The sequence below is a fragment of the Netta rufina genome (assembly GCF_964035555.1).
Source record: "Netta rufina genome assembly, chromosome: 17".
Classification (NCBI taxonomy): domain Eukaryota; kingdom Metazoa; phylum Chordata; class Aves; order Anseriformes; family Anatidae; genus Netta; species Netta rufina.
In genome coordinates this window covers 7,523,698-7,551,686 of record NC_140141.1, presented here as the reverse complement: position 1 = coordinate 7,551,686, position 27,989 = coordinate 7,523,698, and the positions used below count along the sequence as shown (strand labels likewise).

The 27,989-nt window shown below is 39.3% G+C and overlaps 1 protein-coding gene across 3 annotated transcripts; it reads left to right on the top strand.

The window, feature by feature from the left end:
- Nucleotides 1-566: 566 nt before the first annotated feature.
- Nucleotides 567-27,989, top strand: SLC5A1 (solute carrier family 5 member 1; the record flags this gene model as incomplete). 3 transcript variants are annotated; one of them, XM_084297145.1, is made up of 15 exons in its annotated part: nucleotides 567-653; nucleotides 2,825-2,896; nucleotides 10,323-10,427; nucleotides 12,863-12,922; nucleotides 13,297-13,401; nucleotides 18,410-18,515; nucleotides 18,767-18,847; nucleotides 19,251-19,471; nucleotides 20,474-20,609; nucleotides 21,401-21,508; nucleotides 22,606-22,756; nucleotides 23,374-23,542; nucleotides 26,255-26,470; nucleotides 26,801-26,903; nucleotides 27,769-27,989. In XM_084297145.1, 15 exons carry the CDS (start codon nucleotides 567-569, stop codon nucleotides 27,987-27,989), a joined length of 1,941 nt encoding a protein of 646 aa, XP_084153271.1. The 3 variants fall into 3 exon arrangements, with proteins under 3 accessions (XP_084153271.1, XP_084153272.1, XP_084153273.1); XM_084297147.1 differs by having other exon boundaries at nucleotides 588-653; nucleotides 27,775-27,989; XM_084297146.1 differs by lacking the exon at nucleotides 21,401-21,508.

Below are 27,989 nucleotides of genomic sequence, written 5' to 3'. Positions count from 1 at the left end.
TCTCCTTCCAGAAACATAGGGCTGCTTCTCCATTGTGTAATCCTGCTGAGCTGAGAGATGACACAGGGTGTCCCAGCTCCTGGACCCCTGGGTTTTCCCCAAGTGCCAAGTCACTCCTCCTCACAGATAATTGTTTACCATCATCATCTGAAAGAACTATGTCTTCCATGACTAGATTTACAGGTACAACCACTTCAAAAAAAAAAAAAAAAAAAAAAAAAAGTATTCACAGTGAGGTAAATATGCGGGTTTATTGCAGCCAAGCCACTCCTTTCGGTGCTCATTCCTTCTTAGACATCTGCTCGTCGATGTTAAAACCCTGAGCACCTTTGGCAAGGGGAGTGAACTCTGAAATCTGCAGCACCTGTAGCAGGGGAGCAATATTTGAGAAGGAAGCGTTGTCCAGGGAAAAGCAGCAGTTCAACTTGTGTCCCATGTGAGACAAGTGAATCTGAAGTTATATATTATATAAGACGTAGGGGGATGACAGCAGTTTATCATTAACCTGAACTCTGGAAGAAGCATATAAGGAGAGAAAGAAGAAGAAAGCCAGAGAAGCAGCCAGGATGGAAACCATCATAAAGATCAACAATGCTGCGGACATCTCTGTTATTGTCGTCTATTTTTTGGTAGTCCTGGCAGTGGGACTATGGGTAGGTTGGGCTTTTTTTTTTCTTTTTTGTGCTTGATGAGCAGGTAGTTTATAGAGTCCTTGGAAAATGTCTCAGTGAATGGCAAATGTGTAATTGTATAAAGATCTTGGTGCTTAATTGAGATAGTTAATATGGAGATGGTGGGGCAAATGTGGGTATTTACTGGAGAGGGAAGGATGACCTGGAGAAGCATCTGTTTAACTGGATGAACAGAACTAGCGGAGAAGCAGGGTTTATATGGGGAAGGAGCTGAGAGATTGTATCAGTAAAGACCAGGCCAACTAGGGTTGCTGTTAGAAAGCAGGCTAGCAGGGAGTCGGGGTGTAGCGCTGCGGAACGCAGGAGACTGCAGTGGGAATTGGCGGTGTGAGGTGATGCTGTAGGAAACATCAAGAAGTGACAGTTGTGGGGAGAATAGTGGAGGTGGAGTCACTGTGTGAGGAGGGCAATATGTGTTGATGTCTGTGGTGTGAAACTGCTGCTAAACTGAAACAGGCTGAGGACCACAGACTGCTCTCAGCAGAGCAGTATTACTTTCGTGCTATTTTTTTTTTGCCAGCAGGACCTTGACTACAGGGAGCAGTGCCATGGAAACTATGAGGAAGGGAGAGTTTCAGGGGTGGCAAGAAACAGCGATCACTTTTTGTTTGTGATCTAAGCAGAGCTGTGCCTCCTGCTCCCTCCCAGGCAATGCAGAATACCTGAGGGCTGCAAGGGAAAACTCGGTGCCTAATCCTAAAACAAAGCACAATGCTTTCACAAGGAATGGAGAAAGGCAGATGCTATCCTATTGGTATAGCCCTAGTGCTGAGGTGTCTGGGGATAATAGGCCAGTACCATGAGTTACAAAGCTGTAAACCGTGGAATGTCACTGAATTTCAAAGCTGCTATTCTGAGGCATACTCTTTTTCCTTGGGGCAAGCACTCCTGGTAAATTGAGCGCCTGACCATTAACAAGCTGAGAGGAGGCACTGTCCCTCTGTAAACCTGTGCTTGCCAGGAGCATCCCAGGGGTCCATTGCACAGAACAGAAAAGTCAGCTGCCAAAAAAAACAAAAAACAATGTTCTTCCCTAGCAGTCTGGCAATGTTTTGAAGAGCACCAGAATTTTGGAGTGTACACAAAATGGGCACAACCCAGTCTTTATCTTTTTGTTGTGGTAGTAGATGTCAAAAACATTGGATAAAATGTGAATCCTCAGCGTAGCCGAACACCTTGCTGTCTCATGGAAGGGAACTGTCTGTGGGGTCTTTTCCATGAAAGTCTATTGGTGTAGTTGAACTTTCTATTAAAGATCTGTGACAGAAAAGGGCTGATCTGTATCAGGTCAGATAATTGTGTTCTGAGTAATGCCTGGAACCATTTCTTTCCAGCAACAATGCTTTCTTTATTGGACAAATGCTCCTGTGTGTAGTGAAATGGAAATCTATTGTAGACTTCCTTTCTTCTGCATCAGAATAAAAGATATGGCTAATTTTCTTCGAGTCTTCTTTCTTTATTTGCCTGTTCGAAGTCCATCAGAGGATACAATGGGAATCCAATATTTGGATCAGGCTCATGAAGAAAAATGGAAGAAGCTTTCCTCTAAAGCCCATCCTTAGACAAATATAAAATCAGTCTGTGAAAAGGAAATTTTAGCTGACTTCTATGTTTGATCTTTAGAGAGAAGTGAGTGCACTGTTAATACCACAACAAGAAAATAGATTTTTGTAGCTATCTGCTAGGGTTGGATAATACTATATAGAAAAACTGCATAGAATAGAAAATTCCATGAACTTGCAACTTAAAAATCAGTCTTCTTTGGTGGATCAAAGGGATCATTGCTTTCATGAAGTGTTCACACAAATTTGAATTTGCACACTAAACTTTTAGTTGTGATCAATTGTATCATTACATTTAATTTTATTTTGAGGTTTTGGTTGTAGTGTAACAAAAAGTGAAGCAATGAAACTTCAAGGGTTAATATAGACCTAGATACGAAATCATTGTTCAGTTGTATTGTTTTCTTCATTTTAAACTTGTTCTATCTAACCACTTTGTTTATTTCTTCCACTTTACCTTCCCCATGTATTTTACCTCTCTGTCGTAGCAGTTTGTTATTAGTCTGTATATAGCTTGCCTAATATACTTAAAAGATGATTAAATCGTTTTTTCTTTCTCTTTTTTTCCAGGCTATGTTCTCAACAAACCGAGGGACAGTAGGTGGATTCTTCCTGGCTGGACGGAACATGGTTTGGTGGCCGGTGAGTTCAAACACTGTGTGTATATGAAAGATGCTTGTGTATGTGCATCCACCTCATGTGAGTATGTCTAGCCTTTAAATATATAATAGAAATAGAAATACAGAGTATTTCTACATTAGTTTGGAGACTGTGATGGCTATGTCATGTAGGTGCACCCTGCTCAATTTCAAACTCTTTTTCTAGCCACAGTGATACAGTGATAACTGCACAACAAAACCCACGTGACAGGCAGGGTAAACTGTTGGGGAAATTGTATTGAGCTCTGAGTTGTCTTGGTTGTGTTGCCAGCTTGCTTGAACATAGATACATTGGTGATGTCAGTGTAGATAAATCCTATGCTTTGTCTTTCAGCCCACTTAAATAATAATAAAAATATTTTGAATTTAGTACTTTCACTGCACTATAATAAACTGACTCATATTGAGTTTATCACTGAGAAAAGTTACTCATTTTTTTCCCCAATATTGCTTTAGTGTTTGCAATTTTGGTAACAAGCTCTGGTCAGTACAAAAAGAAAATCCTGGGAAAATTGTGATAAAATATTGGTAAAATGTAGTTTAAAATTTATTTAAATATTATGTGTGACTGACATTGTATTTGGAGCTGTCTTTTTGAGCTTGGTCTCAAAAAGTATCTTTGCATATTATTAAGATTTTTGATTTAAGATTCACCCACATGGATTCAGTTACAGGATCCAGGGGGAGATAGAGTAAATGTTTGTTCTATAAAAATTTAAGGAATTTTATTGAAGTAGATTGCACAAATAACTAGACCTATTTCAGTCACCTTCACTTCAAGTTCCAATCTGCTTTTAGAAGGACTTGGGGCTGCCATTTTAATGACATAAAAAGATTAAAGGGTGGTGCTAGTAAAAGGTGTCTTCATTTGGTAGAGTAGATCTAAGAAAATTCAGGTTCTGTTGGAAGCTTGAGGAAAGAGTAAAGCTTCCTTTCTCTCCTTTCCAAGCTATTATAAGATAAATCACATAAATTTAGCAAGAAAAATAAACTTGCTTAACAGTCAGTTTAACCAGTGGGCTGGTTTTAACCTTGTGCAATTCTGTCTGCCTGTCAAGGGTGAATATGAATACTTTTTTGTGCAGACATAAAAGAAAATGGAAGAGACAAGGCAGGAAAAACTCACCAAGAGAACTTTCTATCTTGCTGCAGAGGCATAGAAAACTCCTAATGATTCCTCTAAGACCCAAGGAAGGTTAACAAACACAGAGTGCTCTGGCAACACAAAAACAACATATTCAGCTCCCTTCCTCCAGTAGGAAGACAAAAGGGATGACCCTGTGGTGCAGCAGTTGCTGCTAGGATCATCTCTCTCTCCTGCCCAAACTATGCAAGCTCAGCACAGATGCAGTGCTAGTCATCAGTGCAGTCTTAAGACCACCCCTTCAATCCTTCCTTCTGGAATGCCAGGAGTGTCTTTCTGCACCATAAAAACAAACCCTTCTTGCTTTTCTTCCTGATATCACTCAAAATAAACAAATGACCAACACTCAAACTGCAAGCTAAATACTATGTCAGCAGCACCACCTTGGAGAGTTTGCTTCAGATGAGGAGATTCCAAAATACCTATGCAAACTGGGGTAGAGTGACTAGGAAACCAATGAAAGTATAGAAAGTTCAGTCAAAGATATGATCTTAATTCTGTGACAGCTAGCACTGTACTTATTTTTTTTTTGCTGGTTTGTTTTTGTTTTGTTTTTTTTTAAACTTTATTTTACTTTATTTTCGTGTCACATCAGGGCTAACCTGATTTGGTTGAGGGGTAGGGGAAGTTTTGTAAATGATCTCTTATTTATCAAATTTCTTCCCTGTAATTTCAGCATAACAACTCTTGCCATGCAATCGATTGCCTTCTGAAACAGAAAGGAAAAAATCCCTGCACTAACTTGTTAAAATTTAATTCCATTTTACTAATTGTATTTTTCTATGTTTATACTGTGGTCTATGTGCTACAAGGCAGCCATAAGTAGCTTTTCTGATTCCACAGGGAAAGAGACTCATTAGCAGTGTATTAGGATCTCTTACTGGCAAGCCTGGGAAAGGGAGTCTGTTCACCTAAATGATCTAATTGCTGTGGTTTAGGGTAGAGAGGTCTGGCACTCAAGGGCTGGAGGTTACTCCCACTTTTGTTATCGATTTTGCATGTGATTGTCAGTCGCTTTGCCTGATTGTGATTCCATTTCTCAATGTATAAAGTAGGAGCAATACAGTTATCATGGGCCAAATCTGTCCAACTTTGTCTCTGTTCACTCCAGCAGAGTCTGTAAAGGTTGCTTGGTATTTCACAGAACAAAGCCCTTAGCTTGTCTTTTCTGGCTGTTCTGCTGAGGGCATGGGTCACTTCTGTGTTATTCCACTGAAATCACTGTCCTTGATGCAGTGGATGAGTCAACTCAGTAGCTCCAGTAGTTAATTAGGGATCAAGATATATAATTATGTTCTTGCTGATTGCCAGAAATTTAAATCCATCACGAGTTAATTGCATGGTAGGAAATGCTGTGCCCTTTACACAGTGTTTTTAGAGAAAATGAGGGAAGAATTTTCAAGAAACTGGTTTTGGTCTCTTGTGCTCTGAGGGAAATGTCTTTAGGAAAGGCATGTATGGCTCTTTAAATACTCATAACCAACTGTAGTTTTTCCAAAGAGTCATAGAGTACATCAAAATAAGTGCCTGCTTTGTAACACTGGGCATTGCAAACTGAATTTTTAACTTCTTTTGTTAAAATACTTTCTAGCATTGTAAGAAATGAGGTGCCTATTACTGGAAAACAGTCAGCTTCAGTAGTAGCCAGTTCCTAAGGATTAACAGGACTTCAAGCACAATAATAATTAAAAAGCAGCAACAACAAAACAAACAAAAAACCCCACTACCATTAACAACAAAAAAACCTTTTGATTTTGAAGCTTTTTTGCTTTTGAATATTGTTTTTCAGGTTTTGCAGTTTTGCAGACAAAGTTGTCTGCACACTTATGAGTTACCTGATATGCCTCAGTTCCAGAGGCATAAAAGCTAATAAGGCAGAGTGTAGTACCTGGTGGGCATCCAAAGTTCAACTGTGGTTGGAAAGATTTACTGAATAGTAAGTGGGAAGTGTTTTATACTTGAGAGCATAATGCACTTAAAAAATAAATATCTCTCAGTTTATTTAATGTTATTGATGCATTGATCTTTGTGAGCAAGGTAAGAATTAAAGGGAAACATACAGGGTTTTGTTTCAGCTCTGTGTGGGTTATTTTCATCAGAACTGATCACTGGTACAATTTTTCTGATCTCTGCAGCCAGTTAAATTTTACTTATTCTCAGAATTCTCCCCATTTGCTGAATCTGACACTGTTATGAGGAGCCAGTAAAGACAACCCTGGTATGAATAAGAAGTGTACTTCATTCCCTTAGATGAAGTGGAATAAGAAATAATTATTTTGTCAAGTTCCATACAAAAATAGTGTAAAAGCAATTGTTGTCAGAGTAAAAAGAATTATAAAAAAATAAAAATAAAAAAATCAGAGCAAACCTCCAGTAGAAAAGGAGAAGTTAAATGAAAAAGATTACTATAGAACCTGTCAGAATTTTCCAGCCAGCCTGGAGAACACCTCCAGGTTTAGTTCAGCAGTAAAGCAATACATTAAACTTGCGGAGTAAGAGAGCAGAATAAATGTTTCTTTCTTTGGGTCTCAGGGCCTTGAAGGAACAAAGGAATGAGAAATTTGTCCAGGGAAGAGGGGTTTGAGGAGCATCTTTTGCAGGTGACACAGGGGAGAGGTTATACCATGCAACAAGGCTTGTGGAGCCTTTCTGCTGTTCTCAGTTGAGGGGCTAAACGTGGGTCCTCTCTTTGCCACAGGAAAGGTGTGCTCAGGGTTGGGGAAATAAGTTTGATACTGAGCTAACACTTTCAGAAAGGAAAGAGGACATTAGGGACATAGGATATCTATTAGCAGGTCCTGGGAGGCAGGAAAGGTATAAGCTGCAAAGTCTGCACACTATCACTGCAGTGGTCACTGATTTGCAAAGTGTGTTGCATACGGTTTGGAACAGCAAGAGCCAAGATGTCAGTGCATCCTAAAGTTAATGAAAAGAGCAAGGTGAATCGGTTAATGAATAACATGGAAAAAACATAGTGATCATCACTTGCCTGCAGTGTGATGGTACTTTTCCTGAACAGAGTACTTGTGTTAAAACCTGACCTCTTAAAAGATTTTAAAAGAGTTAATGTTCCACTTTCCAGGTTAGTTCAGTTTTTTGCCCTCTCTTTCCCTCTTAACAGGTTTTGTTCCTTTCAATAAACTTTCCTCTTTACTTTTCCTCTTATATCTGCTTTTAAAATCAGTTCACTAATGCATTCACTGGGAATGGTTAACAATTCCTGAATATTTTTCCCTCTTTCCTCCCCCAACTTCAGCCCATCCTCTGACTTACAGTCATGCATATGGAAGAAATCAAATATGGAGACCTGCTCTTTCAGTGGTGCTCCCCAGGGAAAAGAGGCAAGCCAGAGACAAACACCCATCCTGTTACACCTCTACGTGCTCTGTTGTCACTCCAGCAAAGGCAAAAATACCATCTTATCAACTTGATTCATCTCTGTTACTCAGATCACAGAGAAGAAATTTTAGCCACATAACTTCTGGGAATTTAGACACCTTTAAGGCTGCCCTGTGGTGAGGGAGCAGTGTAAATGTTTACTTGGAGTCTTTTGAGAAAGAGCATTCTTTATGTCATGTGTAGGTGTACTGCAGCACGTACCAATTGCAAATCAAACAATTCTGATGATCAGCCTCCTCAGTATAGAAATGTTTCACCAGGAAGTTCTTTGCACACTACACATCTGCCCACCACACATCTGCCTTCTTCCTTCCTCCTTAAAGTACTGCCATGGCAGGTGGGAAATTTCTCTTCCCCTCTGGCATCAGCAGCTGCCAGGGCATAAGCATATTTGGTAAGCACTCCTCTTGCTTTAACCATGCTGTAGTTTTCAGAATAATATACATTTCCCCAGTATGAAGTAAAGGTGATACGTGCATTCACATTGTTTTGTCCTCGCACTGGCCCTAAACATGGTGGCAATTTTGCATTGCTTTGGGTACATTTCACATTTTTCTTAAAATACAGCTGTTCCCTAGATGAAGTTGGGAACACAGAATTACCAGCAAATGTTACAGTAGGTCCTGTGTTTTCAGGTGCTGAGCCAAAGCCTACTATAGCTGTCAGTTCTTCAAGTTCTTCATTAACTGCTTTTGTTTCTTGGATCTGCTTGCAGCACATTTTAGGCTTCTGAAACAGGAAAGGGAACACATTAAATAAAATCAGGGATTAATGTAGTTAATCTTTACTGGTGATTGCATTTCTGGTAACCTAGATTTAAGTTTAATTATTCATCTCCAGGAAAAGCACTGGACAACAGTACTAATGCTACTATTAATGGTATTTGTTTCTTCATGATCATTGATGAGAAAATACTGCTGCTGTCACAAAGAGGTTAAAAGCAAAAGGTTTTTCTATTACCAAGGATCTCTGTCTTATTTGCTAATGCTTGTTGCAAGACTTGTGATTCCTGTAGAAACATCTTTCATGTGACAAACTGGTTACATTTCTGCAGGGCACAACTGACTAAAAAAAAAAAAAAAGTCCAGAACTGAGTGGACTAGAGACAGAAGCTCCCTGTCACAGCAGAAGAACAGTTTGTCTGCACTAAGACCAGAAGAAATCAGGAGACCGAACAAAGGAAAGGAGCAAAAAGTTAGCTTGGAAAAGAAAGCAGTAGATGGATGAATTTTACTTGTTGCATATAAAAAATGGGGGAGGAAAATCTATTTTGTGATTAGAGATCAGGACTGCGAGATAAAGAGTGTGGATGCTATTCCAGGCTGTGGCATAGTTCTATAGAACAAAACTGATCTTCAGAGATGGATTTCAATGATGAAATCCCTTGTATCCTCCTGAATCTCAGGCAATCGTCCCTGTGCTCTCAGAAAGATTGACTTAATTTTTACTGCTGCACAAAGAGCTCACTGCAGACCTGGAAATTTGTAACTTTTCACATATGTTTTAGGACCCTAAGAATCTCTCAGTGAGCTGCAGACAAGCGATATTTCTCTCTTTTGTAAGGTAACTCCAAGCATGTTCCAAGTGCTGCCTGTATTTGGGAACCGCATAAGGAGAGTGTGCAGGTGCAGGTCCTGCATTCATGGTTCTAAAAACATTCTAAAGCATTTTGGGGTTTTTCAGCTTGGGGGATCAACCTTAAAAGAGAGCATTATTAGAAGCTGATCAGCAGAGCTTCTTTCACCTGCTTTCTATATGCTTTTTCTTTTAATCCTGTTTCATTTTTTCTTTGTAGTTTTCATAGGACACAGAGAACAAATAGAAGTGAATTAAAAAATGTTCACTCACATCTTCTCTTCTTAGAACTACTTCAGCTCACATCTTCTGCCTACAATATCCAGTCCAACTTCCTTTTCCCCTCAAGTTCTTATCCTGCATCCTTCAGTTTCTGGCCTTGAAAATTATCATTTGGTATTTATACTGCCTTTAATGTTTTCATTTCAAATGAAGGAAACTTTATATCTTTTCTCTTCATCTTTTACTGTAGTCTGAGCTATTTGATGAAAAGTTAGATCTTTCAGGCTAACCTGTGTTTTCTGAATGGCTCTGAGTGGCTTAATTTAGCATAAACCTTTGCTGATTTTGGTCTTTCTCCAAAGAAAGTGTTTCTCCAAAGAAAGTGTTCTTCTTGTGTTTTCCCCAGTGTTCTCTCTGCTGGATCAGTGCAAGATCTGGGAGTCTTAGAGAAACAGCATTCATTAAATATAGCTCCTAATTTGCTGGATTTTGTATCTTCCAGAAACACTTTTCTCAGCAGATATTTCTGCCGTGCATCTTGAAGAATTTAATTAAGTTAATCCAATATCTTCGGACTAAGCTTGAATCAACTACAAAGTCTGCACAACTCTTACTGATTACACATTTAGTCTCATAGTTTGCAGAACTTTAATACGAAGTACTGGGAGTGCTGGTTTGGCAAGTGGGCATGCACTTATTGTTTCCTCCTTGAGCAAGTCAGACCACAGTCCTCTTGTCTAATTGTTTGGGTATCAACAAATGTCAGTCAAGTTTTGCAAATATTTGAAAATCTGTATTGGTGCCATAACCTGTTTGCCTCATCTGGAAGATCATCTCTTTGCAGCATTGTATTATTCTTGTTTTAGATACAATGGCTGGAGTCTCAGGTTTTGGGGGATGGTGGACAGGGGGGAATAAGATGGACTCTTGAAAGTAGTCAAGGCAGTTGTTTGTCAGTTGTTCTTATCACGATCTAATGACAGATAGGCCTGAGTTGAAAATGCCAAATGAATGTGATTTTTTTTCAAAACAGGAATGAAGAACCAAATCTTGTTCTTTCTTTTTCCAGATTGGTGCCTCTCTGTTTGCCAGTAACATTGGCAGTGGACATTTTGTGGGCATAGCAGGAACAGCAGCAGCTGGAGGAATTGCCATCGGAGGATATGAATGGAATGTAAGTGGCATGCATTTGAGTGAACATCTGTGATACCGGGATTATCTGCAGAGGTTAATCAAGATAACATTGACTAATAATTTTAGGCTGCCAAAGTTTGTGCTTGGCAACACTTGTTTCTGTACAGACCCTACAAATGCCAATGTTATCTACTATCTTGGTGCAGTTGTCTTACTTGGTCCTTGTCCAAGCAACTGAGAAAAGATGACTCTTTTCTATTGAATGAGGCTTTTCAGAGAGCGTTTTAACCAAATAAATCAGTGGATTCTCTTCTCTTACATGTCTTTTGATTACTTTTTATTTATAAAGACTGATCTCTGACTGTAGAATGTCTGGAAGAAATAAGCAGATTTATAATCCACAGTATTTTCTACAGCAGTTTGCTGTATAGAAATTGTTGAGGAGGCTTTGATTTTTTCACAAGTTGTAGGAAATTTGGGATATCCTCCACAGACTCCATTCCAAAAATAATTTCCTTTTTTATTTCTCCTTCTTCTGATTGTATATTCCACTTACGGTTGCAGTATGGAGTACAGATATTCAAGCTGACTTTAAATTATTTACTTGGTGTACTTGGTGTACCTGCAGCAGTGTTAACTGCAATAGCACAAAGGTTCAGATGAGCTAATTCAGTCCATTTCCCTGAATTCTCAGGCTCTGTGGGTCTGGATAACAGTGGCCTTATGCTGCTTGATTCACCTTTATCGAAGGGATTATTGCATGACACAAAGAACTCAATGAGCATTACATAGGTTTGTACTTTCCTTGCATTTAATTCTGTGCAGTGAAAGAAACGTGAGGGACTTACTTTTTTCATTAACAAGTAGATGGTTGCTGCAAATATTCAAGTACTTATGCCATAAATATTTAAGGAGAAAGATAAAGGCTAAAATGAGTTCTGTGAGACGTGCACAGTTAATCTGTGATCTTTCTGTATTTGCTTACACTAGGGCTGTAACAAACCCGATTCCCCTTTTCTTTGCACAAAAACTAAGCAAAACAAAACAGAACAAACATTGCTTGAAATTTCATGGCATTCAAAGCTCTAGGACCCATATCCTTCTTCAAACATACCCATCTCTAACACTTCATCTCCTGGGAGATTCTCCATGGACTAATATCAGTATATAGTGTACAATTGTTGTTTAGGAAGAAGCAATGATGCATGAGTGTATTTGGGGTGATATGTTACATAGTTTTTTAAATATTTATGACAGACAGAGACTAATGCACAGGTTAATAGACACAATACTGCAATATTGCTCTTGACTATGTAATCCAATTCTCCTCTTGAAAGAAATACTAAATTTGACTGTTGTAGTGCTTGTGTATCGGTAATATTCCACTGAAATTATTCCTAAATTATATTAGGGAGACAGCAGGAGCAGAACCAGTCTTTCATATCTATTGTATGTTTTTGATCTAAGGGCAGAACTTAAAAGATAACATTATTTAAAAACAAACAAACAAACAAACAAACAAAAACACCTAACTCTTGTGTGGACAGAAGAAATGCAGAGTGTGGCTCTGCATTTTGTTGCAGGATTTTGAACCGATTTTTTGCTCAAAATATACAAATCTATATTTGTCTGTCTAGTTCTGTACAGTTCTGTGTCAGACAGCATTTGCCAGCCATTTAAGTCAGAAAAATAATTCCAAAGTACAGTTAGATTTATTGTTCACAAAATGCACATGGTAATACAAAATACAATGTGAAATGGTGATGTGGAAATTCAAAATACTTTACAAAATGCATGTGGTACAGTATGTGGGATTGTTGTAATATACTCTGTCTTGTAAAAAGCACAGACATCTCACAGAAACCCAGTGCAGAAGGCAGTTAATGAAATATCAAAAGAAGTGCTACTCTTCTTAGTACCTAGGTTTGCTGATCACAGCATACCATTGCAGCAGATCTGATTCTAAGTGGGAAAGTATTCTGCATTAGTGGCTCTGGGATGAAGCTAGCAAATATGTCTCAGGTATCAGACTTCACCTTCCTTAATATTTCCCAGAAATTGCAGTCTTATGGACTGGTCACATTTTAACAACTAGGATCCCTGAGCCTGCTCTGAGGAAGGCTAGGGTAGCCTGGTGTTGCTAGTAGAGTAGCACTTTGATATTAGAGGGCAAACCTGTCAACAGAAATCATTCTTTTTTTTTTTTTTTTTTTTCCCTACAGAATATATTTTGTGCTTTTGGAAATCTAGCATGAAATTCATGCTCCATAATACCTGGCAAATCTCTTGGCCAGGTTTTCATTCCCAGATTTTCAAATGCAAGACAAAGGACAGAGCAGGGCCCAATCCAGCCCCACAGTAGCCAGGTTTGAGTGGTTTCAATGGTCTCTGGCTGCTCTTGGGTCAGATAAATGGAATTAAGGAGTGCTGTCTAGAGAGAGGAGGCTAATTTGGCTGATCTTGTCTTGACTGCAGGCTCTGATATTTGTGGTTGTTCTAGGATGGCTGTTTGTACCCATCTACGTCAAAGCTGGGGTAAGTCAAAACAGCATGTTATGCTTTTCTTTGCAGCCCGTTAATCGTCCTCTCTCCTCTTGATTGCGGAACAGGTCTTGAGTATTGCTAAGCCATTGAGTACAAGTACAAGAGATCTGAGTATGTTAAAACTGTACAATGTTTTCTGTATGTATTTAAATAGTGATGGTTCTCAATTCTGAGACCTGAGATGAGAAGTATTTGATACTCTCTCCTTGTCCTCTGTGATTGCTAGAGCTGCTGTTCTTTGCAACTTCATTTGCAGCTCCTCTCCATTTGCCTTACACTCTTGCAGTATCTAAGTAGCAAAAAGCTTCCTCTAACTTGTGTGCATCTGTGCCCCATTATCTGAAACTTTGCCTACTCCCCCACAGGTGGTGACAATGCCAGAGTATCTGAGGAAGCGTTTTGGTGGGAAACGGATTCAGGTCTACCTATCAGTCCTTTCACTGATCGTGTATATTTTCACAAAGATCTCAGTAAGTAAAACTTTTACAACATTTTTTTCCATCCTACATTGATCTAAAGAAGAGAAACTCCCGTTTACATTATTACTCGCACAACTGGCTCAATTGCTTCCGATTTGGAGCCCTTGGTCAAATTAACGGTAGTAGAAATATGGTGTGTTTTCTTTCTTCTGTCTAGTGAGATAATGTATTCAGATCTGTTTTGCAGTCTGAGATTTTGGCTTCCTGGAATGTCTACGAGAAGCCTTTCTCTTGATAGTTGTTGGGCTTTTTTTTTTTTTAAATTACACTTTTTTTTTTTTTTTAAATTACACCTTTGTAATTTAAAAATTACACCTTAAAAGGTTTTTAAGGTGTAATCTAGAACAGGTCAGACTGGAGGGAACCTTGTATTGTATTAGTCTGTCTTAGGGATCTGTGAAACATGCAGAAGGAAAGGTCACAGCCTGTCAGCTTGTACCTTTTTTCTGCTTTAATCTTCTGAGAAATAATAGCTGCTGCTTGTTGAACCATTTGGTTTCAGTATCTTTTTGGCATTGCTTTGGGCAATGCTTAGCCCTTAGGCTAAGGAGAATTAGCATTGCTTTTGGTCTCTAGAGGGAAAAGAAAACTCTTAGGTTTTCAAGAAACAGATTTTATTTTCTCTCCAGACTTCATATTTACCTGTTTTAGCACTCTCTGGTGGACATGTCATCAGCAATATAACTGAGGGAAAAGAAAAAAAGAGCAATGAAAAAAAGAGAATGATAGGAATTAGAAAATAAGGGAGTAGGGAAATGCAAAGGAAGTAAATGATAATAGCTGAGGTGAAAGGAGAGTAGAGAAGAGATTCTTTTAATGGGTAAGTGGTTGCTATAAAGTTTAAGGTGCTGAAAAGTTAATGTTTATTAAGTATGTGGTTGTGAAGTGGTGAAGAGCTGGTATTTTCCATATATCTTGAAACTACCAAGCCTCTGAAGAAGTCCACAGTTCAGGCATACCTCAATCTGTTGTTTTTCAGAAGTTGCCATGGCAGATTACTCTTTGCCCTCTGAATGGGAGCTGAATGATAATAGTGCAATTTAAGCTAAAAGATTGGCCTTTTGCTCTCATTCTCACATCTTCATGATAACTGATCCTTGCAAAGGTTATAAATTAAACAGGCTGGTACTGTGGGGCTGTCCTCAGAGCTGGATTTCTGTATATTTTAAAAGGATCAGTTAAATTTACTGTTGTGCTTACCTGAGATTTCTGATTACGCTAGCTATGTTGCACATGCCACAGAGTTCAGGCAGCTTTAGCAGGTGAGAAACACTTCCACTCTGATGACTCACAGTCCTATTCTGCAACACATTTGCAATAAACCTATTAAGGTGTTGTGCAGGTTCTGAATGTACCAGCTTTTATTTCCAGGCTCTATCATGCATAAGTATCTAGTCATGAAATTTCACCGTTTGATTCAGGGTGTCTTACTTTCAGGCAAGACAGGTTCTCCATATAAGCTTTCTGTGTGGTCATCAGGCTGAAACACCTTCTCCTATGCTTCTGGTCCTGTCTTATCAGGGAGCAAAGCAATAGTCAAGAGATCCATAGCAGCACAATGCCTGGGCCCCACTCTACCATCCTAGCTTCCAATGAACCCAGTTATTCCAGCTGTGTGTGGTGAACTGCCACAGAACTGTGTCTCTGTGCTATGCAGTGGAAGATTTGGTGCACAGGTTTCTCTGTCTCCATCATTTCTCCCATCTGCCCAGAACAACTCTGTCAGTGTCAATTCCATGCATAAACACGGCTGTGATTGCTGTAGTATACCAACATATCTTTTGCACTGTTGCCTTACGTCACTATATTTGGTAGGGCAAGATTTGCCTAGGTCTGATTTACTTGTCATGTTTTATTCAGAGTATGCAGAACAGTCAAAGTCCTTGAAGGTTTCAGTACTGTCAGAGAAAGTAAAAATAGGTTTTTCTGTAATGTGCTATACAACACCAGGCCTAAATTGTCTCCAGATGAACCAGCTCTAGGAGCACAGAGGTAAGGGCTGTTCCATCCTGGACCATAGCTTGCTTCTTTGTGCTGTGTAGAGATATGTATGTATGTATGCTATGTGGAGCTAGCACAAGTTTCTCTTCCCAGAGACACGTTGCATCTCCAGACATACCCACGTGTTGACAATCTGTGCCCTATCCAGCCTGGAGATTTGCATTTTACTTCCTCGACTGCTGCCTTTGTAAACACTCCCTTGTCGTCATCTGGGCTTACTGAGATTTGGTGTAGAAGGATGGCTTTCTGCCCTGCCCTTGACAGGCAGTCACACCTAGCAGTTTGACTAGCAGTGATACTTACTGCCACTTATCCTTCTAGAAAAACAACATCTTGTTTGCAGGCTAGTTATTTTATGTGCTGCTCCCTTGATTTGTTATAATATTATGTAATGCTCTTAGTAATATTATTATCAGGGTGCTTTCCAATGAATAATATAATATGTTGGTCATGTAACTTCTGCCATGCTCTTTCTGTCACACTACCCACCACTGTGTAATGATCAGATTATCTTTTTACGCATTTGTGCAAGGTTATTATTGCTTCTGTCTTTTCCTGTGCATCTTCTGTATATTTTTTTTTGGCATCTTACCTTGTATCATGGCTAATCAATCGCTTGTCAGGCAAGGTCATGCTGCAAGGTGTCAGTCTTTGGGATCAGGACATGTGATCATTCAGCCCAAATGATTTCTGCTGCACAGGCATCACGTGTACACGCTTCCTAAGCATGCAGTGCTGTGTGAGCAGAGCCCCTGGCAGCTTTCAGAATCTTGCTCAACAATAGTATTGCTGATATTGGCCATTATGCCAGTGAAGATGGTCTAGTGAAAACAAAATCTTGATGAAGAGTAATTAACTAAACTGCGACAAAACAAGGGAATGAAGATCTGAATGCTTTTGAAGAAATCAGAAATTAGATTTATCAGAATTCAGGGCATCTATTTACCAGGGGAAGGGCAGTAAGAAAGTTAAGCTCCCCTTAGAACTGCAGAGTGTAGAATGAATAGTGGAGTGTGGGGGTGCACTAACATTGCAGCTGATATACTAGTGATATACACAGTCTCCAATTTAGTTATAATGCATTCTACCAATTGTTCCTGCATGATCTGTGCATGGCTTTGGAAAGAGAGCTTGTAATGTAAAGGAAAGATTTACTCCATCAAAGATAAGATAAGGATTAAATAGTATCTATAAAAAGGTATTAATGGAGAAACAAGGAAGTATTGGAAGGAAATAATCTAATTGGGAGGGAGGAGCAGTGAAGCTGGAAGGTAACAGCAATTTAGAGGAGCTGATACATTGCTCAGGACACTAAATAATTAACTGTGTATTTCTTTCTGGGGGTCATTTTAGAACCATTAATATTTAATGCTATATAGGGTAAACTAAAGCCAGGAACAATAAAAAGCAGACTTATCCAGGACATACGCTGATCAGTGTTGCAAAAAGATAGGAAAAAATATTCCGATAGAAATAAGGGACAAAGTATATAGTCTAGCAGCCACTGGGGGGATCAGATCTAAAAAATCCTGGTTCCTAACTTGAGACTGCAACATAAGAAACCAAATCATCTCAATCTGCTCCAGTGGCAGGGTTTTGGGAATCAGAGTGTTATGATTCACATGCTGCTTCTCAGTTGTCTTCTGCACATCGGGGTAGTTGAGCTGGAGGATCTCTTGCTGCAGAGGTCTGTACTACTTCCTCATTCTCCAAAGTGAACTGAGGGTGAGGTCATACCATGCGGTCTTGGTTTCAGTTACCTGCCATGTCATAGCTTCACCGACTCTGGAACAAAGAGGGTTTCTTCTTCCAGCATCTCCCAGCTAGCCAGACTGCATAACTGCATATTGGTATATCTGCCCTGCCTTACCTCAGCCTAGCTGTGGACAAAACGAGTCCAAGTCGCTTTTTTTGTGATCCCAGGCTCTGGGATTCCCACCACCAGGCCTGTGGAATCTCCCATTATTCCAGCAAGCCGCCATCTGGCATCTGTCCTGAAGTAACTGTGTGTGCAAGCCTTATCCCAGAGCGCACACATCTTTGTCTCACAGAGCCTGCACATGGACAATTTCTGTTCCTTGGTTGAAGCAGTGTTTTGTAACTCCTGAGCTTGCTGAACCTTCTGAGGACTTGTGCTGTTAAGTGAGGACATGACTCCTTTGTAGAGCCGCATGGGAGGTGTGCTATATGGAAAGAAGGCATTCGGGTGGGATTGGATGTGAGTCCATGTTCATGATGCTCAGAGGGAGATGCAAAACTCTTATGAAAGGATGATTAACAGTAATATATTAGAAGTGCACTGGGGTAGATTATTCTGGCTGCAAATTTAGGTAAATAGCCTTGATGCAAATTATGTCTAAATCAGGAAATTACTTCTTGTGATTAATATCCCAGTAAAGATAGTGTTATTCTGAAACCTGGACAATCATTTTTACCCAAGAGCTAAAGGTCTCTTCTGTTAGCCAACTGTATGTCAATTACTCTGACAGGAACTTAAAAATAGCAATAACATTTTTGCCTTTAATTCCCATTTGTCCTGAACCAGTGAAACTAGCTGTACCACACATATGTAAGCAATAAAGGCAATTGAACAGATTTATTAGCATTAAAGGAAGAGAACCAAGCCATGGCTTCGAGGTGTCACAGAGTCCATAAGTTGGACATAGCAGTAAGTGTAATCCTAGCTTTAGGTAATTCTTTATTAAACAGTTTCTCAGTATGGTAACTCACACAGTAGGGGAGGTAAATGTAGCTAAAATGAGCCATTGCCAAACATTTGGAGATTCTTAGAAAAGTGTTACAGTTCTTTCACCGAAAGGTCCACAGCACTGAGACTGGCAGTTGCAGTAGAATGGCCTCAGTTTTTGTTTTGTACTTTTTTTGTGCAGTACTCTAAGGGGGTAGTGTAGTTGTGTATTTCAGTACCCTAATCACGCACGTGTAATGTGCCATCATCAAGAACTTAAGCCTTGCCTAATCTGTCATTTTTATCTTTTAGGCAGACATATTCTCTGGAGCTATATTTATACAGCTGGCCATAGGACTGAATCTTTACTTGGCCATTATTATCCTGCTTGCTATTACTGCTCTTTATACCATCACAGGTGAGTTTGCAGAGCAGTCTGGTAAAATAACAAAGTTAGGGGATCCAGAAAAAAAGAAAGCAGGAAAGATGGGTAAGAGGGGAGAAATGAAAACCTGAAAGGGGTGCGTATTTTACAGTGGTCTTTGTTTGAAAGAGACAGGTGGTGAGAAAATAAAAATAAAAAATAATTTAAAAGAATTAAAAAAGGATTTTCACAGAGTTGTTTGCACAGGGTCTAACCTATTTGCTTTGACATGTCTTTGCCGTTAGGTGGCCTTGCAGCTGTGATTTACACAGATACCTTGCAAACGTTTATCATGGTTGTGGGATCTTTTATTCTTATGGGATATGGTAAGTAAATCAGATGAATTAAACTGGAATGTTCAATCACAAATCCCACAGTGCCTATGGAAATGTATCCTGCAGTGTGAAACCCTATTATCTTAACCAGCAGATTTCAGTTCATACACCCATTTATCATGGAATAAAATAGCTATGTTGTCAAGCCCTTTAGTTATTGAGACCACTACATTCCAAAGTACAGGAGAATGTATAAAATCTGTAGAAATAAGGGACACCTTCATTGTGTGAATACTTACAGAACACTGTGTACTGTTTTCTGAAAATGGTGATACATACTGGTTAGGGTTTTTTTACATCTATATTACAACATTTTTTCTCCTCACATTCTCTAGCTCTATTTGAGATTTCAATATTATATACTTTATAGCTACTTTTACTTTCTCCTTTTCAGCATTTAAAGAAGTAGGAGGGTATGATGCTTTTATGCAGAAGTATATGCAGGCAATTCCATCCAATGTCTCCTATAACGGCACTACGATTAATCAAGATTGCTACACACCTCGGTCGGATGCCTTTCACATCTTCCGAGATCCTGTCAGTGGAGATCTGCCATGGCCAGGACTGATCTTCGGTTTGAGCATCCTTGCTCTGTGGTACTGGTGCACAGATCAGGTAATCTGGAAGCTAAATGCCTTGAAAATGTAGAACACAAAATTCTGCAGTCTAATGTGATCTAGGGGTCTTGTTCATTTTTTCTCTTCCCCACTGTAATTCAAAGCAAGGTTACAGAAATGGCAGTTACTTCTAGTCAGTGATTTTTCAGCTTCTGTTTTCTACACTCTTTCTGTACTAAATGGCTCAATTTTGAGGCTATTGGGCCATATGTACACAAGAAAATTGAATTGTATTCTTTCATTTTTTCTTATACAGTGCCCAGCAGATACAGTATATAATTGCTTTTTTTTTTTCTCCCTATGTGACCATGTATAAAAACAAGAAGAGATATTGCAATGTGAACATTTTCTTAAGACACTATGAATTCAATGATCTCAGTTGGACTGGGATGATTCTCCATTCAGTGATCCTAGTTTGTTTTCTATTTTTGCAGCTTCCATCTTTGCATGCATGGTCTTGGGAGGATACTCTTTATATATCTTTTCTTTTTTTTCAGTCTGGAGTCTCTTTCCCTCTCTTTCTTCCTTGTCCCTAAGGTCTACCATCCAGTTTCCCTGGGAGATCACACTCACATGAGAATAGGAAAGTATGCTCCTGCAGCTATGACATGTGAATGTGGCCAGTCTCTAAGGAGTGATCCATTTGCCTTCTAAATTGAGGGAAAGATAATCTTTCACATTTTATAAAACAAATAAATTAAAAAGGCAATGTAATTAACTGTTTCATTCTTTTTTGGCTTTTTAGTCTGCTTTAAGAACATCTTGTGAGAAAGAGCCTTCGCTCTTAAATATATTCTGAATAAATTATATTTTCCTTTACTTATTTTAAATGTGTCTTTTTCATGTAGCTTGTATTTTTTTCTAGTGATGGGAATTGTAAACAGACTCTTCCACTATCACACAGGTTAAGAAGTACCTTGTGTCTGGAACTTGGCATAGTGTGTTTATGGAAATTATATTCTTGATTGAGTTATGTGTACTTGCTATGTCTCATTGACAGGTTATTGTCCAAAGATGTCTCTCTGGCAAGAACATGTCCCATGTGAAGGCTGGATGTATCATGTGTGGATACCTGAAACTCTTACCCATGTTTATCATAGTGATGCCTGGAATGATCAGCCGAATTTTGTATACAGGTATGCATATGTATACAGGAATGCAAATTTCTGCCAATCTCTCTCAATTTCCTATTCTCCATCCCTTTATATTGTCCTTTTGTCATCCAAATTGTCCAGGCACATGTGTGCACAAATACTAACTACCCTGTGAGAAGCCACAGGCTTTTCTCATTTCTCTGATTCAAGGCTTCTGCCAATGCTATTATTGTCCATTTTAGGACAGAGGAATTCCATAGTGTCCCTCCCCACTTATCTGCTATAGCCCTGTCCTGGCTGAATGAGTGGCATGTCCAGGATTGGTACTCTGGCAATAGAAAGAAGAGGGTCACAGTCACAGCATGCATATATATATATATATATATATATGTATATGTATATATTTTGTCATGGATAGTCCTGAGTGCAGTCTGGGGGCAGTGCCAGTCTCTCTTTCAGTAACCATCCGTTTGTTTAACAGCAGGGCAATGGAGAGATGTTCAGGTTAGAGGGAAGTGTCTTCTTCGTGTTCCTCTGTTTGTTTTTTGAGTTGCTCTCTTTGTGTTATTCAGTCCTGGTCTGACAAATTAATCCTGATGTTTTTTGACCTGCAGCGCTTTTTATTTTTTTGTTTGTTTGTTTGTTTAGACAGAGGAAAGGGAGGATGGGCTTAGAATCATCATCTTTCTTCCTAGCAGACTAAGAATGATATAGAGCATGTCAATCCAGTGGTTTGTCACAGAGAAATTTTAGAAACTACTTATTTGGAAGCAATCTGTTGATCTGTTGTTAATATGATTTTGTCTAACCCTGGCTCATTTTCCTCTTCTCAGATGTGGTGGCTTGTGTTGTTCCTGAAATCTGCGAGAAGGCCTGTGGCACTGCAGTTGGCTGTACCAATATTGCTTATCCAAAAATGGTAGTAGAACTTATGCCAAATGGTAAGACATTGTCTCTATTTGTTTTAAGAAAGGTGAGGGTACTGGACTGTAAATGTAGGTGACAGAGCCCAAATCTCAGATTTATTTATTTATTTATTTATTTATTTATTCCGAAAAAAAATTACTATTAATGGAAGGGGTAGTCTTTATTAGTTGTGGCTGTAGGTGCAGTATAGTTACTTGCTGACAATATCACCTTTCAGTTGGCAGACACTGGATGATGAAATGGTAATTGTGCTCCCTTTCTGTGGAGGTTAAAAGTAACATACTTTGCCAGCGGTTTATAGAAGACTGTCACTGTCAGGATTTCTCAGCTAGAGGCAAACACCTGCAGGACTTATGCTAAACTCACTGAGGAGGGAGGAGAAGATATTCTGTATGCACATTGTCCCGTATAACGCCTGCTCAATGAGAGAATAAGGCACCAATTCATAAAGGACTAAGTATACATACAGGGAAGAAAAATTTCTGCAGAAAACCCCAGAGCTGATTCATAAGGCTAGAAAAAACAGATTATGTTACTACGCAAACCATGGTACTTCCCTGATTTCTTTATACTTCCCCATTGTATTATAATAACCGATGTACATGTGTTGTACTGTATGCTATAGTACTTCCTCATACTATGTTGACTAGATCATACTGTTTGGAAAAGTTGTTTACCCTGATTTTTAATCAGTAAAAGAAATTTACATCAAGTAACTGGTTTACAAATCTGCTTACGGGCAAATGAGCACTGGAGAAATGATATTTATAACTCTTGGGGAAAGTCTACTTAGTATTTTTGTTTGTTTGTTTCAGCATGTAATCAGAAAGCATTCACAGAAGAAGTATCTGTGTTTTAAAAGCTCAAGTGTTGCTCTTAAAAAAAAAAAAAAAAAAAAGCTCTTATCACTGCTGTAAATAGCTTTTACAAAGCTCAGCAGGCGACGCTCTGTTGGTATTGCAAGAGAGTGGCAGGCAGGCATCAGCACATAAATATAACCACAGCTGATTGACTTGAAAGGGTCAGACAAGCTCTATGGATAGTGACACATACTGAGGTTCTTCACTGAATGCCTGTCTCAGTTTATGTATGGAATATTTTCGTTTTTCAGGTCTACGAGGTCTGATGTTGTCAGTCATGTTGGCCTCCCTTATGAGCTCCTTGACTTCCATTTTTAACAGTGCTAGTACATTGTTCACTATGGATATCTACACCAAAATTCGAAAACGGCCATCAGAGAAAGAGCTTATGTTAGCTGGAAGGTAAGGTGGAAACATAGCAAACACTAGATGCGTTACAGACGGTCTCCAAAAAAGTGCCAGAGTGAAAACCTGCATTTGCAGTGTTCAGGCAGTGCAGCAGTGGCCTCCTGTGGCCATCCAGGCAGTCCCATGTACGCTTCCCTTTTGGATACTGTAGGACAATAAATTCCAGACCTTATTTCCAATTTAATTGACAGTGGCTAATTCTCAACACTTACTTCCTACTGCTATTCAAAAGGAACTATTTTAAGATATCTTTGTAGGCTTTACACCATACTTGGCATCAATGAACTAGTCTTCTAGCCGATCTGCTATTGATTCATCTCCAGACATAACAAACAAAGGAAAGAAGTGTTTTCCTCTGTTTTGATTGCATATTTAGCTATATGCTGACTATGCTGACTGATAGTTGGCAGACAATATCCAACTTGGATTTCTTTTGTTTGTTCAATGGTAATTGACCATTTTCATTGATTTTTCTGGCTGAAATACAAAAATAGGTATTTAAGTTATTGATTAATTGATGTGTTTTTTTAGATTTGTGTTTTAGAATTGATGTGTTTTTTGATAGATGCTTCTAAGCAGATGGCTAATTGAATATCTGGCTATGTTTACAGGGCATTTATGTTACTTTTAATTGGCATCAGCATTGCCTGGGTTCCTGTGGTACAGTCAGCTCAAAGTGGGCAGCTCTTTGATTATATTCAGTCAGTTACTAGCTATCTGGGACCTCCCATTGCTGCTGTCTTCCTGCTTGGCATCTTCTGCAAGCGGGTCAATGAGCAGGTAAGTACAAATTAGGAAAGAAATATGCTGCATGTTGCTCTAGTAATCTTTTATGATATTGGTCATCAAACTGTTTTACCAAACATCTCACCTTTCAACTTCATCTTGAACACTATGTACTTTTGTCAACAAACTTTTTCAACAAACATGCTCTTGTTCCATCCATTGTTTTCAATTGCATTTAGGATTCAGTCTGGGAATTGATTTTGATTCTGAGAGCAGGAAACTGAGAAATGTACTTAATCCATATTTAAGTAGGTAACTCAGAAGGCATGAGGTCTGGTATGTGTTTTGATAGGACCATGGGCCAGTCACAGTAAGTGGGCAATTAACATTCTGAAAATTCAGAACATTATAACATTCAGTAACATTCTGAAAACTCAATACTCAGGAATTCAGTGTCTTTCCTATAATTCTGGGAATATCAATATTTGCCAATTGCTTGAGTTTGCTCCGAGAAGATTGAGTTTCATGAGAAAGCTAACAGAGAGAAATTAATTTGTGTTTTTGAATTTGGCTGAAACCTTTTTTCACTGTTTTTCCTCAAGACCAGTTCAGTGTTATTTTTGTGTATACAAAAAAAAAAAAAAAAAAGTTTATACACTAAAGGATGCTCTATTTCCTATTCCAATATGGCTATATCTCACAAATGGATTAAATCTTTGTGTCCTTCATGGAAATCTGTCATTGACTTTAGCTGGAATTTTGCCTGAGTAAGAATTTAGTATAATCCTCATGGGTTTGTGTATACTGTGCGCTTTAGATTTGGATAAATAGGGGAAAAAAGCATCAGAGCTTTTGAGAAGTGGGGCCTTGCATAAGATAAGCAATTACAGCATTGGACTTTATATGATGTATTTCTTGTTGAGAATCATTCTTCTTTTAGCTAGAAATGGGATTAACTATCTTGTCTTACTTTTTCTGACTTTGACCACTGAATAATTAAAACTTTTTTGTCCTTAAACCAGGCATTAAAACTAGAATATTTTTAAATTGGGATTTGTAAATTTGTGTTACTGTCATTAGTTATATGACTTTACAAAGTCACAGAATAGTTGAAATTGGAAGGCACAGATGAACTACTCCAACCCCCTACTCAATGCAAGATTAATAAGAGCAGGTTGCTCGGGTCCTGTCCTGTTAGGTTTTCAGATATATTCAGGGATGGAATCTCCAGAGCCTATCTAGGCAACCTGTTCCAATGTTGAATTGCCCTTCCAATAAATAAAAAAAAAAATAATAATCTGTTTAAACAGAATTTCTTGTATTTGAATTTGTGTCCAGACATATGTGTCTTTTATACTTTGGGCTAAAGCCGCGGCCAAATGAATGTAAAACTTCAGTGAAATTACTGGAACTTTTATTTCTTTTACCAGCTATGAATCTGGCTTTGTGTTTGTTATTTGCAGGACATGCAGCATAAACGAACCAGATGCTTATGATCAGCCTTAACTCACTTCCAATTCACTTTCTTGAGGCTCTAAGTCTGAGCTTGAGATGCTCGAGTTGGTCTCTGGAACTGCTAGCCTTGTTAGGGCTGTCCAGCATAGGGCTAGACAGATACAAAATGCCATGGGTGAACAATTGACTGTTGGGCTGGGCTCAGACAGTTGTAGGAAATTGGGTTACATCAGACTGGTGGCCAGTCACTAGCAGGGTTCCACAGGGTTCCATTTTAGAGCCAGTTCTCTTTAATGTTTTCATAAATGACTTGAATACGGGACTCAAACGTATACTAACTTTGACACTAAATTGGGAGAAGCTGTTGACTTCCTCAAGGGTGCAAAGGCCTTGCAGAGAAATCTTTACAAATTAGAGGGCTGTGCAGTTGCCAACTGCCTGAAGTTTAACAAGAGCAAGTGCCAGATTTTGCACCTGGGACAGGACAACCCTGACTATACATACAGATAAGGGGATGAGAGGTGGGAGAGCAGCCCCATGGAAAGGGATCTGGGGCTTTGGTTGACAGCAAGTTGAATCTAAGTCAACAGTGTGCCCTGGCAGCCAAAAGGGATGTGTCCTGGGGTGCATTGAGCACATCACTGCTAGCTGGTTGAGGGAAGGGATTGTTCTGCTCTGCTCTGTGCTGGTGTGGCCTCACCTTGAGCACTGTGTGCAGTTTTGCATGCCACAATATAAGAAGGACATAAAGCTATCAGAGTGTCTTAAGGAAGGCTATGAAGATGGTGAAGGGTCTAGAGGGCAAGAGGCATGAGGAGCGGCTGAGGTCCCTTGGTTTGATCAGCCCACAGCAGAGCAGGCTGAGGGGAGGCCTCACAGAGGCCTGAAGCTTCCTCATGAGGAGAGTGGAGGGGCAGGCGCTGAGCTCTGCTCTCTGGGGACAGTGACAGGACCTGAGGGAACGGCATGGAGCTGGGACAGGGGAGGATCAGGCTGGGTGTCAGGAAAAGGTTCTGCACTGAGAGGGTGGTCGGGCACTGGAACAAGCTTCCCAGGGAAGTGGTCAGGGCACCAACCCTACTGGAGTTCAAGAAGTCTTTGAACAACACTCTCAGACATAGGGTTTGATTTTTGGATGATCTTGTGTGGACCTAAGAGCTGGACTTGATGATCCTTGTGGGATCATCACAACTCTGGATGTTCTGTGATTCTATGATTCTACCTGTTTCCTCCAGCAATTATTCAGATCTTAGAGCTCATTTCCATGCCTGAAATTACGCATTTTGATAACTTCTATCACTTTGTCTGCAGGGTGCCTTCTGGGGCCTGATATTTGGGCTGCTAGTTGGACTCAGCAGAATGATTGCAGAGTTTGCCTACGGAACTGGCAGCTGCGTGGCACCTTCCAACTGCCCATTCATCATCTGTCACATTCATTACCTTTACTTCGCAATAATTCTTTTTGGAGTTTCTGCCATCGTTATCCTGGGAGTCTCCTTCATGACTAAGCCCATTCCTGATGTACATGTGAGTATTATTGCACTCCTGCTCCTAGAGACATAGAACTCAGTGAAATCAATAGTTTTAAGCACTGTTATTTGGTATCTCTGCCTCGTATCTGCCTGGCATCTCAGCTATCCACATCATACAGTCTTTGTAAGAAAGTAAAGGAAATAGCCTTCATTTATCTGTCACAGACCTTCAGTGGCTATTAATAATATTAGATGTTGACTTCACAGACATTTGGGATGCTGTGGTCCTATAGCTTGTTTGTATGCTGGCCAGACTGATTTGTCTCTATGTACAAAGGCTGTAGCTTTGTAAACTCTTTTTTTTTTTTTTTTTTTCTTATGGCAGCTTTACCGCTTGTGCTGGTCTTTGCGGAACAGCAAAGAGGAACGTATTGATCTTGATGCAGATGACAAGGAAGACATACCTGATGAAAAAGATGACGAGTCAGGTAATTGCTAAATAACTTATGTTGCAATGTCTGCAGATGCTGTCAATATACTTGAGAATCCCTATTCTATTCCTAAAGGGACAATAACATGCGGACTACTCAAAGAACAATATGCCCTACCCCCAACAACAACCAAAAACACAACCCCACAAATTTAAAGGACTAGTAAGGTGCCTTCTATCAATCTGTCCATCTTAGTGTAGATCAGAAGTAAAGGAAGAAATTCTTATTCTCTAGATAGCTAGTTGCTAGTCCTATGACTAAAACAATGGAGATGCTTTAGGTTAGAAGTGGTATACCTTGGCAGAACTGCATATGACTGTAGCAGTTGGAATGAAATAAAGAGAATTCATTTGGAAATAGTGTGTAGTAGCCAGGATCAAAGGTGTAAAGATGTGGTGGGGAGAAAAATGAAAGTGAATTGCTAGATATCCATCTGGGAAAAACCATCAGCTTTCTTTGCTAGGCTTTCGGATCTGTGGTCAAGTTCTTTTTCATAAGTATCCTAAAATTAATTTAGTTGGCTTTTAATTTGAAGTATAGAAAGTACTGAAAAAATGGAGATAACAGGTTAAGTTTTGCAGCATGGTCTGCTTCTCAAATACTTGATCAAGTCTACATGCTACAAAAGGCCCTCTTGCACCATTTAGAAAATCACATTTATTTATTTTTTCCTTCTGGCTGAGCTGTAAAAACACAATATTAACTTGATTCTTGCTGCCTTATATTAAAATGTTTCCATGCAACTAAGACCATAAACCAGAGCTGCTATATTAAATACAGGAAGGTCCTCGGTCATAGAGAACTTCTAGTGCACGCAGTGGTCTGTGCTTACGTTTCATGACCAGTGTGTTATTCCTTCCAGTTTCAGAGGCAGGTGAAGAACCAGGATGCTTAAAGAAAGCTTACAACTGGTTCTGTGGCTTAGACCAACAAAAAGGACCCAAACTCAGCAAGGAGGAAGAGGAAGCATTGAAGCAGAAACTGACTGACACAACAGAAGTGCCACTTTGGAGAAATGTTGTGAATATCAATGGCATCATCCTATTGACTGTGGCTGTATTTTGCCATGCCTTTTTTGCATAA